The following is a 20,300-nucleotide window of genomic DNA, read 5'->3' on the forward strand; positions in this document are numbered from 1 at the left end:
AAAAGCATTATCGCTCACTCTCACTTCTTCTCTATTCATCTCTTTATATTTCCATAAATAACATATATGAAAGCCACAAATCACTTTCATTACAACACTTGACATGTACGGTGCACACTGCCGAGGCACACTAATCAGGGCTGCCTTAAATACATCTTCCTAGGGAAGGAAGAGCCTTGCAGACTATAGTCACACACTCGTACATGTTGTGTATGTTGGCCAGAGGTTGGAATGATTGAAACGGAGACAGCAATCATGCAAATCCCACCGAGGGTTAATGTCACCTCTCTTATCTGCTCTTGGCTTTAACCTGCGAATAGAGGAACCGAGAGCTGGTTATCTGTGTGAATATACATTAAATACACCGTGTGAATCCTATGTTCTTTGTGTTTGTACATTTTTCTTACTCAAGTCAGTCCTTGTTTTTTTGAAGCCCTATGGCTCTCAAGCTTATCTGCCATTACAATTCCTAATGCAGTTTTCCCACCAGACCTCTCAACCCCACGAAACACACAGCAAGCAGTGAATCACCCTTCATATAGCGAAAGCAGTCTTACAATAACAGCTATTTCTTTCTTCCTTTTCATAATTCTGATTCGTGCACAATTTGCTCTCTGCGAGACTCCCGCCGCCCTTAATATAAAAAAGCTGCCAAGTATTTTTTCCAGTCGTTGAAAATGAGCTTTTTCACAAAGCAGAAGCAGCTTCCTATACCCTCTATTGAGGCATAATTCTAATTTACAACTTTGCCATGGTGGCAAACAGACACGGGCGCTATCACCATCGGCAGCCGCCGGAAAAAACAAATTAACTTTTTTCCCTCTGTTTCTACCCTCCATCCAGCGCGATGGGCAGCTTTCCTGAAATGATGTGCGGGCTTATTGGTGTTGATGTGAGCTGTCAGTCAAATAACAGAGGGTTGGGGAATTGACAGTGGAGATGATGAGGAAATCCTCATGCATATATATCAGCTGATAAAGGGGCAGTCACAACAGGCCTTCCCACCCCTCCCTCTCTCTCTCTCGCTCTCCCCCGTCTTTTGTCGCTCTCTACATCACTCACACCTTCTCACACGAAAGGCTTTTATGTTTGTTGTCTTTCATGCCCTGGCTACACCTTCCTCCCTTTCCTCTTCTTCAGCCACACTGTTTGGCTCAGAGCTGTCTCTTATTTACTGCAGGCAAGGGAGAGGAGGGGTAAGGCAGGGATGCCGACTCACTCTTCTGCAGTTTGACCGTGACGTGGCTCCACTGGAGCAGTTGAAGAATTAATTGCTTTATTCATGGGCTTCAAACAACTTGTTTACCTCCTTCTTCCCAGGAAGTTTTGGGAACTATACTCTTTAATTATACACTCTCTTGTCTAACTTCTTTAATCAGCCACATTATCTATTATATATCAGTTTGCCTAATGCTTACAATACTGATTTAAATCTTCTATTATGTAAGGAGCAATCTTCAGAAAGCTAATCACTCGCTAATGTGCTCTAGAGTTTTGCCAGTAGCTGTCACATTTTTCAAATGGCAGAGATCTCATTTGGAAATGAAATGTTTTATTTCTACCGGTTACGTCTGTGACTCATCCAACTGAGGAACATGATACCCACATTTGTGTGGTGAATTATTGCCCATAAGGTAATTGTCAAACGAGATGGTGAGCTGAGACTTCCATTTGTGTTGATCAGTTTCACGATCCATCAATTCCTATCGAGTTATGACATTTGAATTGACCCCGAGGGAGGGACGCTTTGAAGTGCAGACACATTCGTATCGGCCAGACAGCTCAGCGGCATTTCGGCAGCCGACTGCCCATCACTCACCGGCCAATTAAAGGTATTCATGTGGCCACAGGAAACAGGACATGACCAATTAGCATTCAATCTGACGTACCCCATGCGCACACACATGCGCTCAAAGCATGGGGCGCCAGGAAGCGATTACACCTCCAATGGCGGTTATGTCCTATAGAGTCATCTTCATGCCATGAGTGATGGATGGACTTCCTCTGTCATTTAATGTCTGCTAATGACACGCACATGCAAGAACGCACACACCGCCTCCCTCTGTACTCGTGTTTTTCCTTGCCTCCTCACGCACCTACCACTAAAACACGCACAGAGCGTGACCTCTGCTTTTCCAGACGGAGAAGGTTAAGTGTTTCTTGTCTGAGGATGTGCGGAGGGCCCGAGGAGCCAAGAGTCTAACCTTTCCCAGTCTGCCAATGGCTGTCATCTGGAGTCACGGTGACCTAGCCTTTCCCCCAGCCTCCAGCTGGGAAAATGTTAACAATTTTGAAAAAGCATCACAGAGTTCACAGCTTTTTCAGCATTGCCAACACTCTGCAGCTAAGGCTATTAAAACATGTGTTCACTCACATTAAAACCCCAATCTTGTGCTTAATTCTAAACTATTGAACATTAATTGAAATGCATGTATGCACTTTTTTTTGTATATATATATATACTCACACACAGACTACATAACCAAACCAACCTCCACAATGGCAGGGTGTGGGAAAGAAGCGCGGAGCCCCTTGGTCTCGTTAAATATTAATGGCCTTCGCTGACAGAAGTGGGGAGGGAAGAGAAGAGTCAAGACAAATTGCCGGTGGCAAGCGTGATTTTTGTGTGGAATTGCTAAAATATGACACGAATCAGAATGCAAACAATTAAAGGGAAGCCCATATTTCACCAGGCGGCCCATGGACGGCACAGCACTCCAGCAACTGAGCAAAAAACGCTCCCTCCCCATCCACTCTCTCTCCTATCCTTTGCTTTCCGCCCTGCTCCACTCTTGGTTTTCTTTCCCTATCTCTCTTTTTTCTCACTATTTGTTTCCTTTTCCTTACCTTTCTTTCCCTTATTTATGTCTCTGTACCTCCTCCATTCCTTGATCTCAATCATCCTCCCTTTCTCTTTATCCTCCCTCCCCTCTTCCCTTTTTTACTACCCTTTTCCCTCTTAGCTTTTCTGTTGTCTATCATGCATCCCCACATTTGCGTGTATCTCTCCTTTCACCTCAAGTCCTCATCCCTCCCTTTTCCTGTCCCTCTTTTCTCCTTCCTTCTTTCTTCCTGCCTCCTTCTCTTTGTCTCTTCTTTTTATTTCCTTCCTTTCCCTGTGTCCTTCCCTACTCCCTCCTTTCTTGGCACATCCTTTCCACCTCCCTTTTCCCTCTCTTCCCTCCACCTTTCTCTCAGTATCAGTACTCGGGGGACTGGCCAGGCGTTGATTAAAAAGAGCTTCCCATATCTGCATTCTGTTCCCCTGAGAACAACCTGCTGTGTCTTTATACCTGTCTGTCTGCCTCCATCTTGCCTCCTCCAGGTGTAAATTAGTGTCATTTACAAAAGAAATTAAAAAGGTTCCTCCCCTTCTGACCATTTTAGATGTGCCTATGCTTCTGGGTAAAGGTATTGCGAATCTTCTCATGCACCCGTGTGCCTGAGTTAACACGGCTGCAAGAATTAGATATCAAAATAAGAACTAACAGATGAATCCTCCACTCGCATCTCCCTCCCTACATTATTAATACATTCTTAGTGAAGCTTTTTCAACTGCGATTAGCATCGGGTGGATCTTTTTGAGCTGCAGTTTTAGCTCTCACACTTTTTTTTTTTTTATTCCTATTGCTGCTAAGGTCATTAATGGAAGTGTATTTTGGGCCAAATTGCTGGTATGCGGCGCAGGGCATATGGAGAAGAAAGCAGATAAATAGATTTAATTATGCCCAGTGGGGAAAACTCGGGACCTGCTGGCTGTTTTTATTATTGAACAGAGTTGGGGCTTTGTGCAGAGTGGCCAGGATTGGCTGATGGTGCTGTCAATCACGAGAGGGCTTTCAGTGGCCTGGCTTGACCTTGTTGTTGGGTGACCGTCTACTTGTAGCCTGATCCTCAGTTCCACCAGGAAACCACACCAATTTTAAAGAGCGCTTGTTTGTCTATTTGTTGCCGCCAATGTCATTCTGTCTATTTCAAGCCCGGGAAATATTTTCCGACTAGTCTCACCGTGAAGCAGCGCCGCGTTGCCAGAACAGGAGAAGGAGGCTCCGTGTTACATCACAGCTCTCTATAGTGTTAATCTCTCTCTCTCTTTCTGTGTCTCCCGTTTCTCTCTGCTCCTCGGTTTGTTTCTCTTTCGCCCTCCATCTATCCGTCTCCCCCTTTTCTCTCTTTCCTGCAAACTCCACTGAGATATGTGCACTCCTCTCCAAATACATACAGAGCAATCTAATTACTGCGATAACATTTCTGCTTGGCTGATTAACTGTTCTCCCTGTGCCTCTGAACGCAGCTGCATTGCTTCTATATATTCCTAAGCTTCTTATTCCTCCCCAGCTGAGCTGCACTTTCACGGGAGCTTTGGCTCACCCATCCATCTCTCTTCTTTTCTCTCACTTCTTTTTTTCTTCCTCTCTTTCTTCTTATTCTTAGTGTCTCTCGTTTATTCTCAAAGGCAGATCGGCTATTTAGCCCGCTTACACTTTTTTCTGGCTTGCTCATTTAATTCCTTTTTTCTTACCTACTTTTCTTCTTTTTCAGCCTTTCTCTTGCTTTCTTTTCTCTCTCTCTCTCTCTCTCTCTCTCGCCCACTCTGCTGCTTTTTGCTTCTGTATCTTACTTTCATTCATTCTCCAAGACAAATAGGATATTTGGCCAGTTTTCTCACTTGCTCACTAGCTATTTGCCGCCTTCTTCTTTTTCCTGAGAACACATAAAGCATGTTGCAAGAAGTCTTGGGTGTTCTGTCTGATAGTGATTTAAGTTTCGAGCAGCATACCATATGAGGCTTGCCCAATCTGTTTTTTAACACATTGAAAAAAAAATTGTGTTTTTTTTAAATAAAATACATGTCAAATTTTAGACTCCCTTGCATGCTTATATCTCCTCAGGGAGGTTACTATAAGGGTTAATGTTGAGATCATGGCAGAAGAAGCTACAGGAGTACCCATGAACACGGAGTTGAAAAGCAAGTATATCAGCGCTGTAACCGAAACTAAAATGCCTAACCACATCACAACTGTTTCAGCCTTCCAGTAGGATTTAGGATAAATTTTTAAGATCTACTCATTATTTTTAAGGCTCTTCATAGCCTGACCTTTACTTCTTCTAAGTTTTTCTTCCATATGAGACTGTATGTAGCTTAGGAGATGTTCGGCCAGAGGTCTTTTGGCTGTTTTAGAGTCCCGGCCTAAACAAGAGGGGACTTTCAGAGTTTTTGCAGTCAGAGCCCCAAGGCTCTGGAACGACCTGCCCAATGAAGTGAGTCTGGCTAAATCATCTCTTCAATTCCTTCTAAAAGCACATTTTCACGGATAGCTTTTACTTGTTTGTTTTTGTTTTTTCTTTTACTTGATTTGACTTTAGTTTACTTATTTTCAATACTTAATCATTATCTGTTTTCTCAGCACTTTGTTTCCACCTGTTTTCTGCACCGTAGTCTACAAATACAGATTACTAGTCTTGTATATTTTACTTCCTTTCTCTTCTTCTGTAGTTTTCTATCTTCCTTGCTCCGTCCTCTTCTCCTTTCCTCTCTTTTCACAGAAGGCTGCTAAACCAGCTTCTTTGAACCCCTCTGCTGTGGCGTGGTGTGTTTCACTTGTGTCGCACTTTAGCACGTGTGTGTGTGTGTGTGTGTGTGTGTGTGTGTGTGTGTGTGTGTGCGGCTCACCTCAAACACTGTATGGCAAGGTGTTCACACAAGTTTCATCAAGTCTGCGAGCATGTGAGCTCACATATGTGTTTCACACATACACACACGTCAATTAAATCCTCTTCCTAAAAACATTTTTTTTACACACACACACACACAGTGCCACACAGCGTTCTCACGTCCCTCGTTATGCTTGGCGATAACCAACCCAACCACCCACTGACTCCCTACTGTACCAGATAGGAAAGCTTATTAAGACTACACACACTCAACTCACACTGCACACCGTCAGAGTTGTTGTCACAGTTGCAGAAAGCAGAGCACTCCTAATGCTGAGAGCGGAAGCAAAGAGACGATTTCTTGAAAGATTTATAGAGAAAAGGCCGCCGTCACGCTGTTCAGTCTGCAGAGAGGAAATGTCTAGTTTGTGGCTGCAGAAATCCGTTTAAGAAAATGATGTGTAATAGTTAAGTTAGTCTAATAAAGGGAGCTCTTCCTCCCTCCCTGGAAGGCTAATTGCACAGGTCAGGTTGGTGACATGAGCACACTGGCTAGCTGTGATCTCCATGTTACATATAAAGCCTCATTAGAGCATGGCTAACTGAGCGCATGCACAACGGCCCCCACATCTCCGCCTCTTCTACATTAATGAGAATGACAGTAACTGTAGTAATTACGGGCAGTCCAGTTTCTAACCAGCCGTTTGCTTTGCGAGTTTCCGGTGCGACTGGCTGGCTGTCCAAATCCGGGGGTTGATTTTGTAAAGTGCCGTAGTCGTCGTCTATAATGGCTGACTTCCGTTTTTCAAATGGGACTCAGGCAAATGAAAAGAAGAAGTAGAGTAATGACCATCGGCTCTTTAAGAAGTAGATGAACAAATTAGTTTCAACAGCTTTCTTCAAAAATGGATGACAGCAACATTATACATATTATAATTGTATGCAGGGGCGGATTAAGGTGGTCAGGAGCCCCTAGGCTGCTCTTTGTGTGAGGCCCCCCCATAATCATTGTGCTTTACTGGAAAAATGTATTTAGTGCCATACATGGTCCACATGCAAATAATAATAATTTTAACTGACACACACACACACACACACACACACACACACACACACACACACACACACACACACACGCCAACTACCACCACACCACATAGGTAAAATGAGAAAACTACATCATAAAACTAACATCAACAGAGATGTAAGTGGAAAGAATACCAGATATTATCCTCTGCCACCACAGCACCAAAACAATTACAATGAAAATGTAACTAAAGAGCAAAGCAGCAGAATTCCCTGGATTCACAGTTCAACAGCAAGCTGGTAATCACTTTTAGCTTTATAAACCAACAGGTAGGCTACAGCATCTGCAGCAGTGCAGAACACCTGGTTTTACTGAGGCAAAATCACAACATCACTACCAGTGGTGGAAGAAGTATTCAGATCTTTTACTTCAGTAAAAGTACTAATACCATACTGTCCTGCATTGAAAATGTTACTTAAGTAAAAGTATGTAAGTATCATCAGGAAAATGTACTTGAAATATTAAAAGTGAAAGTACTGAATGTCGAAAAATCCTCATATTTCTTAAACAAACCGTACTGTCAATCAACTAGTGTTTAATGGTCTATTCATCTCAGCTGACTTGTAGGCCATTATATTGTTGGCTAGTTTAGTTTAGAATCAAACATTGCATTTTATAAATTACATGTTTTGTGTGCAGAAATCTTAATGTGTAAAGTAACTAGTAACTAAAGCTGTAACAGATGAATGTAGTGGAGTAACTAAAGTAACTAGTACCTAAAGCTGTAACAGATGAATGTAGTGGAGTAACTAACGTAAATAGTAACTAAAGCTGTAACAGATGAATGTAGTGGAGTAACGTAACTAGTAACTAAAGCTGTAACAGATGAATGTAGTGGAGTAACTAACGTAACTAGTAACAAAAGCTGTACCAGATCAATGTAGTGGAGTAACTAACGTAACTAGTAACTAAAGCTGTAACAGATCATTGTAGTGGAGTAACTAAAGTAACTAGTAACTAAAGCTATACCGGATCAATGTAGTGGAGTAAAAAGTACAATATTTCTCTCTGAAATGTAGCGGAGTAGAAGTAGAAAGTGGCATGAAAAGAAAAGACTCAAGTACCTCAACATTTGGACTCAAGTACAGTACTAGAGTACATGTATTTAGTTACATTCTACCACTGATCATTACTGAGACACAAACCACTGTGCAATACACTAAACTGTGAATAAAATAAAAATAAAAAAACAGCAGCAGCAGCACATAACACTGTTATTAACAACAATAATGAAACCGCTGCACAACATGTAGGCTACATATTGTTGCATAATCATCACGCCTTTAGAATTTTTTTTTTAGAGTTCACATGCAGGATCCGAGCTATAGGTAGTAGCAGGGATGGACTGGGACCAAAAATTGGCCCTGGTATTTTGGCCCAGACCACACCACAGAAGATCACAAATACCCCCCGTCCTTGCTCTCCCCTGAATGTGTATAGCAACTACTCCTTAAAACTATTAACGCAAGTAAGCAAGAATCATTGAGAGTTGACACATTAAATACAAAAAAGTGCCATTTATTAATATAATAAAACTGTATACTCCTCATGAATCATAAAACTATATATATATATATATATATATATATATATATATATATATTTTAATTTCACGACTGAAGAGGCCCTGTGCTTTAATTTCAAGAGGTCTAGCATGAGTTTTTGTCTACCAATGCAGATAGAAAAGCTACAATTCTCATTAAGAAAGCTTGCATGATGTGCAACGTTTAACCAGGCTTCTTTAAGGACACAAATGCACAAGCACAAGCTTAAGGTTTGATGAACCTTAAGGTGGTGTTTTGCTTATTATTAAGATGTAGGCTACTTTGTTGAATGAAAGTTAGGCTAATATAGCCTAATAATAATAAAACGGTGAGAAAATGATCAGTCAAGACTCAGATACCCGCGCACGTAGCCAAACTAATGCAATGATACAGTATAGCATGCCTATTTCTTTTATTGTTGTAGTGTTATCATCAACAGTTTGTCCACCACTCAGTTTTATCAAGGGGTTAAGTGTTTTAAGGGGAGTTGTGTTTACCGCAGCCGGTTGTAGCCTCACTCCCTCATCTCTGTCCCTCTCCTCCTGAGTCTGCTCCTCACTGTGCATGTCACTGTAGCCGACACCAGCACCACTATCATCGGCCACGGGAGCTGATGGAGGTCCTGCTACTGGCCAAAACATGTCTGTCCATTTGACACATTTGGCAGCGTTTTTTTTCTCACGCAGCTTCTCAGCACCTCCTTTGCGTTTCTTCTCCATGATCTCTATCACTGTTCTAGCCTGGCAGATGCACACCCAAAACTGCATGCAGGCAGAAATCCCAAAGAGGGTGCTGTTTAAAGATATGTTGTCCTCTTCATTGTCTTGGTTAACGTTATCCTCACCTAGCGCCACTTCACAGCTAGCTGCTGCTGTAGCGGCATATTCATCGCTTTGGACTGTTGTTCTTCATGTCTGTATCCCCAACAGTAGTCGTAAAAAAAGTTTGTCATCTTTGGCAGCCTTGCCAAATACTTATCGGCGTCTTTTTTCTTTTTTTAGACTCATCTTGCTTCGTCTCTGTTTGTGTACTTCCCAGCTCTCCTGTCACTGTGTTTATCTTTTCGCAAGACCGTTATGGACTAGTCCATTTCAATTTGAAAGTAGGGGGTGTATGGAAAAAAATAAGTCTATGTGATATTTTTGACTAAAGTGTTTTTTGGCCAGCCCAGAGTCAATTGAAAAAACAATGGGCCAATTAAAAAATAAATGTTTCTTATGGGCCAATTAGGGTCTTTTTTTTTTCGCGCTGAAGTAAATTCAAAATAATAATAAATTGTCTGGCTAATCCGGGGCCCCTGCACACGTGGGGCCCCTAGGCTGCAGCCTCAAAAGCCTGTGCATTAATCCGCGCCTGATTGTATGATTATTCAATGGAAAAATCATGCTTTTTTTTTTGCATTTCCTTGTGAATTTTAATTATTCTTCAAAAAGGAGCTATAAATAATATATCCCCAATATACTTTATGCATAGTGGCAAATATACCAGCAGGAACTCTTACCCAGAGTTCAATGCAAACTGAACAGTCCAGCGTCGTCTCCTCTCAGGATGCCGGGCTCGCGGAGGTGACGGCGTGGCAACGGCAGGAGTCGGCGGGCTAATGATGACAGCGACACACTAATAATGGTTCCCAGTAGCTCCTGTGACAGTGGGGAGTGTATTAAATGGGACACCAGAGCAGCCTGACTCCCCCGGACCCCCTACCTCCTCCTAATGAGAGTTTGATGGAGTGGTTGTATAGGTAGATAATGCTAAGTTAATGAGATGTCCTACTCCATAAGAGTGTTTGCAGTTCCCTACAGAGTTGCTGTGTGTATGTGTGTTGCCTGTGTTGATGTATATTGCTGTCAGCTTGAGTGTGTGTGGCTGCTTACCTGCGTTTGTGAGCAATATATTGGTTTCCAGATTGTGGCTTATGGGTGTGAGTTACTTAGCTGTCTGTAGGTGAGTGTGTGTGTGGGGGTGTGGGGAAAGGGCGGGGGGGTGTATTTGCTCTCCTCTCCTCCACTTCTGCATACAGTAGAGTTCTGTCATTTATTTATTTTTTATCCAGTAGAAGTTGAGCACTATACAGGAAATTAACTGTCAGATTTCTGATAGAGTGACAGAGCAGAAAAGACAGAATTAAAAAATGAAAAAAAGAACAGAGAGCAAGCATTGAAAAATAGAATAGACCAGGAGAGAAAAAAGGAAAGCAATGAGACATTGTTAACAAACAGTTGGCTCACCGCAGTGGGAAAAGCTGGGAGTTTTGCCGATGAAGAAGGGATTAGGTAATGGGATAGTGGGGGATAACCACCTCCCTCATGGCAGGTACATGTCTGTAATTGGGAGTTGTCCCCCACTCTCCCCACCCTCTTTCCTTCCATCTTCTTCCTAGACAATGCAGTGAAAACAAGAGGCTTTCCTAATTAATGCAGATATAATGATGGGTCCAACTGTGGACAACTCTGCCCCCTTTGAATGTTGATTAAGGTGCTGTGTGTGTGTGTGTGTGTGCGTGTGCGTGCTGCAGCCAGATAAACCTGGGATTTCGGTTAATCATATATTTACGTGTAATATAATTATATGTCTATTGATGCATACTAAGATGAATGGTGCTGATATTTCTTTGTATACAATACTGAATTCTGTATGCTATATCACTGAGGTAATTGGCAGTCTGCTTTTGGCTCCTGCATAATGTGGGAGTGCTTAGAAAATTAAAATAGTTCCAAGAAAGAAAAAAGAATGTGCAGGGGGAAAAAAGACGCTGCGGCAGCACCCACACTGTTTCTGAGGCAAGTGATCCCAAGGAAGTGAGGCAGAAAGACATTACAGCTTAGTACCAGTCACCTGATGACAAAATGAAGATTAAACAGGGATGTTGCAATAATGGACGCCAGTTTTGCCTATTTTGCCCTTGAAGATCACTTGAAGTTAGTACTACTCAGCATGTGATTGTGTACTTGTATATTGTGTTCTGTGGCATAGAGGAGCTATGTCAAGTCTGAAAAAATACAGTATTGGCGTGCATTCTGGGAAGTGTACTGTAGGAAGACTAGGGGGCATAAAATTGGGATATCACAGGATCTTTTTTCTTTTTTTCTTATGTCTCTCACGAGTTCCCCAACTTTATAGCAGAGCAATACTAATTGTCTGAAGTGCCACTTTAAATTATCAGAACACACTGTAAGCATCATACAGACTGAAGAAGTAGTCACGGTATTGTAGCAGGGATGTGAATGTGATCAAAAATAATTCTGGCGAGAAGGGTACTGTGGTGTAGAAGACATTTAATGTGGGTGTTTTGTTGAGCGTCATACAGAAGTAGGGTCACCCTAACAGGTGCAACACAACTGACATGTCAATCAAGCACATGTCTTTACATGAATGTTTAAGAGCTTTGAGTGAAAGTGAGCGTGTAGAATGCTTACGTGGGGCCTCCTAAATATAGGACATACAAACATAAAGTGACCGTTCACTGTATAAAAAGAAGATTGGTCACCTCTTTGCGCCTTCTTCACAGCAAAACATAAGCAATGTGAATGTCTGGCGTGCTGCTGGCAGTGGTAAAACACGCAGGTAAAAGTGAAGTGAGTAGATTAGCTCAAAACAACACTAATTGCTTCGCAGGATGGTGAATGGCCAACGTGGCATCCCTGTCCAGGTTTCACTGCGACTGTGATGCCGCACGCTGCTCTTGGCCAGGCCAGCAGGTTACCATTCAGGCCACGTATCTGCCTGTAGCAGTAATGATAAGTGCCTTGCTGTTAATGAGATAAACACAGACATTAGATTGGCTCAGCAGGAGCTCTAAAGGGAAGGAGAGGGCGAGAGGAAAAAAAAGAAGTAGGTTGGTGGGTGAGACGGAGGAGGCGAGAGACAGAGAGAGGGAGCTTAGTGAGAAAGGAGATGAGAGAGGGTGAGAAAGATGATGTGAAGCAGAGATAGAAGAATATGAAACATTAGAGGGAAAGGCTTGGTTAATTTATCTAAAGTGTGAAGCAGAGCTTCATTATAACTCGAGCAGAGGTGACAAGTACATTTTGTCTTTAAAATGAGAGAATAAGAGCTCCAGAATGATAATGATGATGATGGCCGTTATGGCAAAGTTGATAAGAAAAACATAGCACACTGTGGTGTAGCTGCTATTTTATTGGACAAAATGTTAAAATATTCATGCTCCATATGCTACGTGACAACTATTCCCTTTTTTCATGTGTACACACACACACACACACACACACACACACACACACTGGATTGCCAGTGCCTGCTGTGACTTTATAACCATATCTATCATTAAGCAGTCTTTTTTTTCAGGCAAAGCCACTAATGAAACGCACATGAGTAAGAATGTGTTTGCATAACAATGTGCATGAGTGTATCATCAGTTGGAAATGTGATGCAAGGTGGTGTGTGTGTGTGTGTGTGTGTGTGTGTGTGTGTGTGTGTGTGTGTGTGTGTGTGTGTGTGTGTGCCTCTTTCATCAACTGGTGTAAGCCCTGTTGCCTGAGTGAAGTTTATTGTTTCATCATAAAAGTCTCCAAAAACATTATTAGAGCGCATAAACTGTACTCCCAAAATAAAAGCACTGTTGGCAAAGGTTTTAAGATCATAAAGATGGGAAAGGAAGTTGCATGGGCACAACCGCAATGCACAATTCCCTTATGACAGAATCCTTCAGGTCATTTAAAACTTACCTTGTTGCATCTGTGTCCCTTTTTTTGTGTTGTCCAGGTTTGGTAAGAAGAAAGACGACAAGAGCAAAGATGCTGCCAAAGCCTCCAAAAGCAAACTGGAGGCCCTAAGTGAAGAGGAGCTGGGCAGGATTCCTGACCAAAAAGACAGGTATGAATCCGACCTGGGTAGAATACGTGTATGTCTTGGTTTTTCACAGTTTAGGATGTCAAAGGAGAGGGTTTTACAACACAGGAAAGTGCTGAAAGAGCAAGAAAGTTCAGTTGTTGTCAGGGTTAATATAGTTAAACCAAAATGAAAATAAGCAGTGAGCAATATTTTTAGTAAACTGAAACTAAATAAAAACTAAAACATTCAAAGAAAAACTAAACTTAAAACTATATTGCTAGTATAAAAATAAATAAAAATGAACGTAAAAAATTTCAGTTTTAGTTTTTTAGCTATAATACAAACTATATCACCACTGGGGAAAAAAAAGGAGACAGCGTGAATTTCCGTCAACTCTCGTGACATTGCAATAAAAAAACTGTATATATATATATATATATAAAGACTAAAACTAAACCTTTCTGAAAAAATGAACCTAAAGAAGAAGAAGAACGCATGTATTTGTATCGTTCCCATGTGTAACTGCCTCCTCCCCTCCTCTCCGACAGCTACAATCCGCGTTACGCCGAGATCCACTCGGGCAACATCACCCCCGACGTAGAAGATGACGACAGCGACCCCAACTACGCCCGCATCAACAACTTCCGACAGCCGCCCTCGCCCCAGTCGTTCATCAGTCGAACGCCCTCCCCTGCAGCGCTGTCAAACCCGCTTCAGGCCTCTTCCGAGGAGCTGGATGGGCTCTACGCCAAGGTTAACAAGTCCAGACCGCCGCCTGCTCTACAGAACCAGCATCAAACCCAGGCAGACAGGTACTTTCTGTACTAACGAGGACCCAACTCCTTCCGGTTGTAATGCATAAGTGTTTGTTTTTCAATGTGTGTGTAGCATTCGCATCTGCAGTTCTGGGTAGATACACAAAGTTGTGTGGTACGCACGTGGCCACAGACCATGGCTTGACCGGCAGGACTGAAATATTTGGACATTTCTGCATTCATGCGCTGCCAAGCTGGAAAATGCACCCACACACATTTACACAGTACCGCCATGCATGATTTATCTAACTCTTCTGTTAATCGTTTAAATCTCTGAAGACAAAACCTTGATAATTCAGTTTCTTCACAATATTCATAGCAAGAACTGGCAGGTATTGCTCTGTATGCATGGTGATATGTACAAAAAGTTTGTTTGCGGGCAGTTTTACAGCCAAGCATAAAATATGGAGAAATATGAATGTTTTTCTTTCCTTTTAAGAATTTACTAAAGGCTCAGGCAGGAGTCCCAGCCAAACTATAGGATATAAATGTTGTAGAGTATAAATAGTATATCCTCGGCAGATGCAATCACCAGTGGCCAGCTCTTGATACATATATAAATAAGTCCGTAATAACTCGAGGTGCTCATGGAAACCATATGATGAATAATGTGTATAAGTGTGTACACCGTGAAGTTAGAAAGGGCTAGGACCGTTACATATTTGTAATGTGTTGTGCATTGATTTTGAAATAAAAGAACGACTATGAAGGTTGGAAGTGCTAACTCAGCTTTAATTTAAGGGTGTTAGGATCCACATCACATTACAGTGAAGGAAATGCAGTCGTTTTTAGACTTAGCCCCTTAATTTTACCAGACAAAACTCAATCATTTGTAATATTTAGTGCAAATCCTTTGCTGTTAATAACTTTCTGAAGCCTTCAACAGACCGACATCAGCCACTTCTTCACTGCTGATGCTCTGCCAGGCCTGTACTGCCACACATGCCCAGTTGGACAGTCTTGGCCCAGTCAAGAACATTATGTTTGGCCATAAAAACCTCCTTGGTTGCCTTGTCTGTATGTATGACATCATTGTCTTGCTGCACTGTCAACCTAGTACGGATGTGAACGCCCTTAAAGCTAAGAGTTGGAATTTACAGTTAATGTGCTGGTTTGGTTTTACGGGCAAATATAATGACAAAATTAGCTTTTAACATGAGTTAAAAAAAAGAGAAGCCCCCAGTGTTCAGTGTAAAGTGGTTAATGCTTGCAGAAAGACGGTGCTTATCAGTGTTGCCATTACTCTGATAGTATGTATTATTACCACAACTTTTTGAAACCTCCGAGTTTAGCTTGCAGCGAGTTTTGTACGTGAGAGAGAAAGAGAGAGTAAATCCAGAGAGGATTCTAATGCAAATTTATCATTTCCCGTATGAAATAATACAGGCCACATTAAAACTTCCCTCAACTTAAACTCTCTGACAGAAATTACTATTGACTTGCAAATCAAAGACTAAGCCCCAGACACCCAATCTCATCCAGAAAAAAAGGAGAAGATACAGAGCGAGAGAGCAGGGTTGGACATGGAAAGGAGACAGATGGGAATGGAAAGAAGTGACAGATGGAGGGACGGAGAGAAAAGAGGAAGCAGGGTGAAGGAGTGTAGAGAAAGAGGGAAGAAAGACGGAGCCAAAATAGAGAGCGAGAAAATGCGTTAGATAGGCATAGTAAATTCGAGAGGGAAGAAGTGACAGAGGAGAGGGTGCAGACAAAAGAGGAGGAGGGATAATTAGCCACAGTCTAGCAGCCTGACAGATCTGTTAGACCACTTTAGCTCTCATCCACTAGTGGTGGGTACTTCATTACCAGCCTGGTTTCTCCCTTTCTCCCTCACTTTCTCTCTGTCGCTGTGTCTCTTACACTCTCGGTGTGTCCATTCTCACTTCCCTGTTTTGCTTACAATATATATTAGATAGCATTAGCATGATGGATGAGGAGCCTTACTTTGGCTGGTTAACTCTGCATGTGAGGGAGTCTCCGGAGACTAAGAAAGAAAGACGTGTTATTTTTAGAAACTCAAATAGTGGAACGAAATTGTGGCCGTCACAAAAAGGTATTTTAGATTTTTAAATACCGTAGCTGGCCATGTCCGATGACCTCAGATGTACTCCATGGTCACACCCATTCACATTACGCATCCACGCTCACACATTGATTGGCCCCTCATCGCCGGCTATTTCCATTCCTGTTCCGCAACCTGCGGCTTGGTCGCTCATTCACAAAGTCGGTACATCTGTTAAAACACACGCGGTTGGAACCCACCACGCCTTTTTATTCCCACAGACACACAGATATATACACACACGGTCAGAAATAGACACACACACAGCCACCCACGTGTAATATGTCTGCGAGGAAGCCAAGTGTAACCTAGCAACAATGCTGTGTGTGGTCCAGTGCGTTTTATACATAGGCTGTATTAACAGTCTATGGTTTTATACCACTGTGTGTGTGTGTGTGTGTGTGTGTGTGTGTGTGTGTGTGTGTGTGTGTGTGTACTGTATATATAAGTTGAAGTGCAAACAAGCCTACATTTCACTTTCCAATTCCAGTGTACCTTATTTTCCCACAAAGAAGTCCTTGACAGTTGTAGCATGCACAATTTTTTTATTGTTTCCAAGGGAACAACATATCTGGTTTCTTTCATCTTTTACATTACACAGTTTTAATGATGCTGAGTGGAAATGTGCTCATTATACACATGGGACATCCTTAATGCTAATATAGCTTTATCCAAATGTGTTTGAAGGTAAATGTGCATGCCTCTGCATCCACTATGTTTGCATAGTTTTGCCAACTGAGACATGTTAGTCCCCCCTCCCATCCTCTCCTGTCAAGGCCCTCAACAGTGGACTCCAGCGCTGTCTCCCTAATTTACTGTTGGACATTTTCATTAGGCCTTCAATGGCAGGTGTGTACCGTGATAGGCGTCGCATTTGATTAGCGCTATGCTAGAGGCTGACCTGTGGAGAAAAAAGGTTAGCTATGCTTGTCAAATTTTATTAGCCAGAAGGCACTCTTTGTAGCTGGAGCAAGATACCGGGAGATGACATGAAAGAGGAGTGAGAAAACGAGAGAGGCCAAAGCGAAGAGATGTAAGGATGAGAGAGGTGTGTTGTGAAAATGCACCATTGTGCTAAGAAAAGTAAGTTGAAGGTGAGCTTGTAAGCGAAGACAAGTAAATGACACATCAGAGAGCACGCTACCAGATTTCTGCCATGGTTCAAGCAGTGGCACGACGCACGAGAAGTACATGTCGCTAAGTTTACCTGACACCGTGACAAAGTCCAATTCTCAAATCACTTTCGACAGGCTTGACTAATTGTCACAACATTTTTTCGAAAGAAGCTACAGGGTCTTTTGGATGTCTATTTGTTGGCTCCTGTTACAAGTCCTGAATAGTGTTAGTTGTCTTCCCTGCTTCCTTTTTCTCCCGGCCATTTTAGTGTGACACTGAAGACACGTTTTATTCCCCTGTAGAGAGACGAGATGTGAAGCAAACAGCCTGCAAAGCTGAAATTATATAAGGAGGCTTCCCATTAAGGCAGACGCAGAAATTTACTATTTCTGTATCTCACACAGAAAATACATTCTCTTGCTTTCTGTTGTGGATTTAGTTGTTAGGCAACACCTACCTGAGGAAGAGCTCAAACAGAAAGGATATGTTGTTCACTTGAACACAACACATCATTAGTGGAGACAGCATATTAAGTCCTTCTAGTCTTCTATTCCCTTTTAAAGCGTCTTTCACTGGAGCTCTATCTTAGCAATTAAAATGTTTTCTTTTTGCATTCAAGCCGCTTCCAGCTTTTCTTTTGTCCATGGTCACTTACACGGAGGAAACGGACTGTTGCTGGAAACTAGTGCTAGATTGTGAGTTAATCAAGTTTCATTTTTATGGCTGTGCACTTAACAGAATGCAGATACATGGTGAGTAATGTGTCTGTTAGATTAGATGCCAGTGAGAACAGACTGCAGACTGCAGTTCAGACAGTATAAAAAAAGGTGCATTTCTTTATCTGGGGGAATAAAACCTAAAAACCTTTGTTTTCCCATCACTTCCAGTTTGAAGCTCCACTGAGTTTCTGTCCGACTCTATTCCCAATGCTACACCAGGAAACCAAACATTGACCACGCACTTTGATGTATGCTTACCTCCAGCATGCACGCAGCAAAGAAAAAGCTGCCTGCCTGAGCTTTTTTCCCCCCAGTGTGTTGTGTTTAAATCAGCTGGCCGCAGCAAGAAGAAGTCGCCAAACCAGCCGGCGGCGTTGCACACTTCCTAATTAGTCGGCCCCCACGCTGGCTAACACCACGGGATAGTTTCTTTTCTCACACACACTCTCCTGCACGCTTTCATATAGCAGACGGTTTTGTTCTCATTCCAGTTCCCCTGCTCTTTCTTTCACTCTTTTCCACGTTTCCCATCCCTGTGTTTTTCTATCTGTTTGGTTTTGCTCTCATTCTGTCTTCTGATGCATCTTTCATTTCATGCACCTGTGTCTTATCTTCTCCCTCTCTCCCTTCAGTCTCCATCCTCCTCTAGTTCTTCTCCTGGCTCGCTCTCAGATCAACCTGCATAGTCAGGTACTCTAAAATATGGATGAAACTTGATACTTGAAGGGAAAACACGTCCGCGCTATTGCTGTGGTTGAGCTAATAAAGCAAAATAAGACTTGATGTATTGATTAGCTGTGTGTCTATTTACCTCTCAGACACTGATGCCCTTATGAACTTACTAGACCTGTGTACGGCACATGTAAAAACATTTGTGTAAGGAAAAAGACAGAAAATCAGTACAGAGCCCTGGTTCCAAACCCAATCTGGCATAAACATTAATTCTGCTTTATTACAATCTGCCTTGGTGTTCTCTCCCAAGTACATTTAGCTAACCAGAGGGGTTGTCTACAACCTAAAGCCCAGCTGACTCTGCTGGCTCTTGATCTCACATCAAACTGCTCTATTGAGAAAATGGTATATCACCAAAGCTGAGATCTGTTGTGTTTATGCAACTGGCCTCAGGTTTGCAGACAGGCAATCAGCAGCAGTTATTAGCTGCTGATGACAACAGGGGAGACTACCTGTCTCCCTACACACACACGCACACACACACACACACACACACACACACACACACACACACACACAGAGAGAACAGGACAAATGTTTCTGCTTATACAGACACATACACACATCCCTCTCTCCCGCCTCTGTCACTGTTTGGAAAGCAGCCTGCTGAATTGTCAACCCATCAAACTGCTACTCAAACGTCAAAGCCCTCCCCCACCCACCCCTCTCTAATGTTTTATCCGGAATCAGCCTCTGTCTTCAGCTGTTAATATGATAATATTTGGCGTTGTCAGTGATGGAGGCCGCGGCATAATGAGATAATTACAGTGTTGTTTCATTGGGAGAGCGACACGCACGCTCAATCAAAATGGCAGCCCTAATTACGTGCCCAGGGATTGGCTAATGGGTTCGGTGGAAGAGGGGTGGCGTGAAAAAAAAGAAAGTAAATCTTAACTTGTCTCTGTGTGGGCATTCTCTGAAGGTCTGTTTGTTTGTTTGCTTGCGTGTGGAGAGGGGTAGGTAAGAGTAATAAAAAAGGAAATAAGAAGTGAATACAAGAGATTATGTATGAATATGTTAACAGCAAGGTTGTCTGCAGGGCGCAGCCCTTTTTTTGGGGGGGTACAGAGATTAGTATTGATTAGCTGTGTGTTGAAACCAACCATTATACCAATCTAAAGAAGTAACAATAAGCACGACTGAATGCTTCCTCAGATATCCATCTTTATAAAGGAGAAGCATCTTGGCTGTGTGTTTCATAGCAGCACGGAAACTTAGAAAGTTCTCTCCTCATGGCAGCAGGATTGAGTTTTGTGTCCTGAGCGCCTGCAATGAGAGCACACAAACTTAAGTTTGTGTAGATTAACAGCGAGACAACATACTGCCACGGAAGTCTGTGTAAAGGCGCTGACACACCAACCCGATTATCGGCCGTCGGACAGTCTGGCGAGGTTGGTGACCCGAGTCTGTTCGGTGTGTTCCATGCCATCGTCAGTCGGAGGAGCCGTCGGCGTTCATTTTGGCTGATTTGACATGTTGAATCGGCCAGTGGGAAGTTGGACTCAATGACCAATCTGATTGGTGGAGTGCTAGCCCTTGACTAGCGAATCAGTGCACGAGAAAACCGGAGCTGACAACGCCAGTATCTTCTTATTACTAGCCGTCGTATTTTCTTCCGTTCAGCGAGTAATGACTACAGCGATCTTTCTTGACTACTATCACCACAAAATCTGTGTTTACTAGGTCTAGAGAGATGTTCTGTCATTTCCGGTTTTCATTTTTTGGGAGACCATACAGATTAGCGCCACCTGCTGTTACGGAGACGTATTACGTCTCACG

The 20,300-nt window shown here is 42.6% G+C and overlaps 1 protein-coding gene across 1 annotated transcript in view; it reads left to right on the plus strand.

Annotated features, from left to right (window-relative positions):
* Nucleotides 1-20,300, plus strand: part of pard3ba (par-3 family cell polarity regulator beta a) — a 145,307-nt gene that overhangs the window by 96,052 nt on the left and 28,955 nt on the right. Inside the window, exons 20-21 of the mRNA XM_028571803.1 lie at nucleotides 13,009-13,119; nucleotides 13,626-13,889. Of these exons, the coding sequence (XP_028427604.1) occupies nucleotides 13,009-13,119; nucleotides 13,626-13,889 (375 nt within the window). The remainder of the gene's footprint in view (nucleotides 1-13,008; nucleotides 13,120-13,625; nucleotides 13,890-20,300) is intronic.

Source organism: Perca flavescens, chromosome 24 (genome assembly GCF_004354835.1).
Source record: "Perca flavescens isolate YP-PL-M2 chromosome 24, PFLA_1.0, whole genome shotgun sequence".
Taxonomy (NCBI): Eukaryota; Metazoa; Chordata; class Actinopteri; order Perciformes; family Percidae; genus Perca; species Perca flavescens.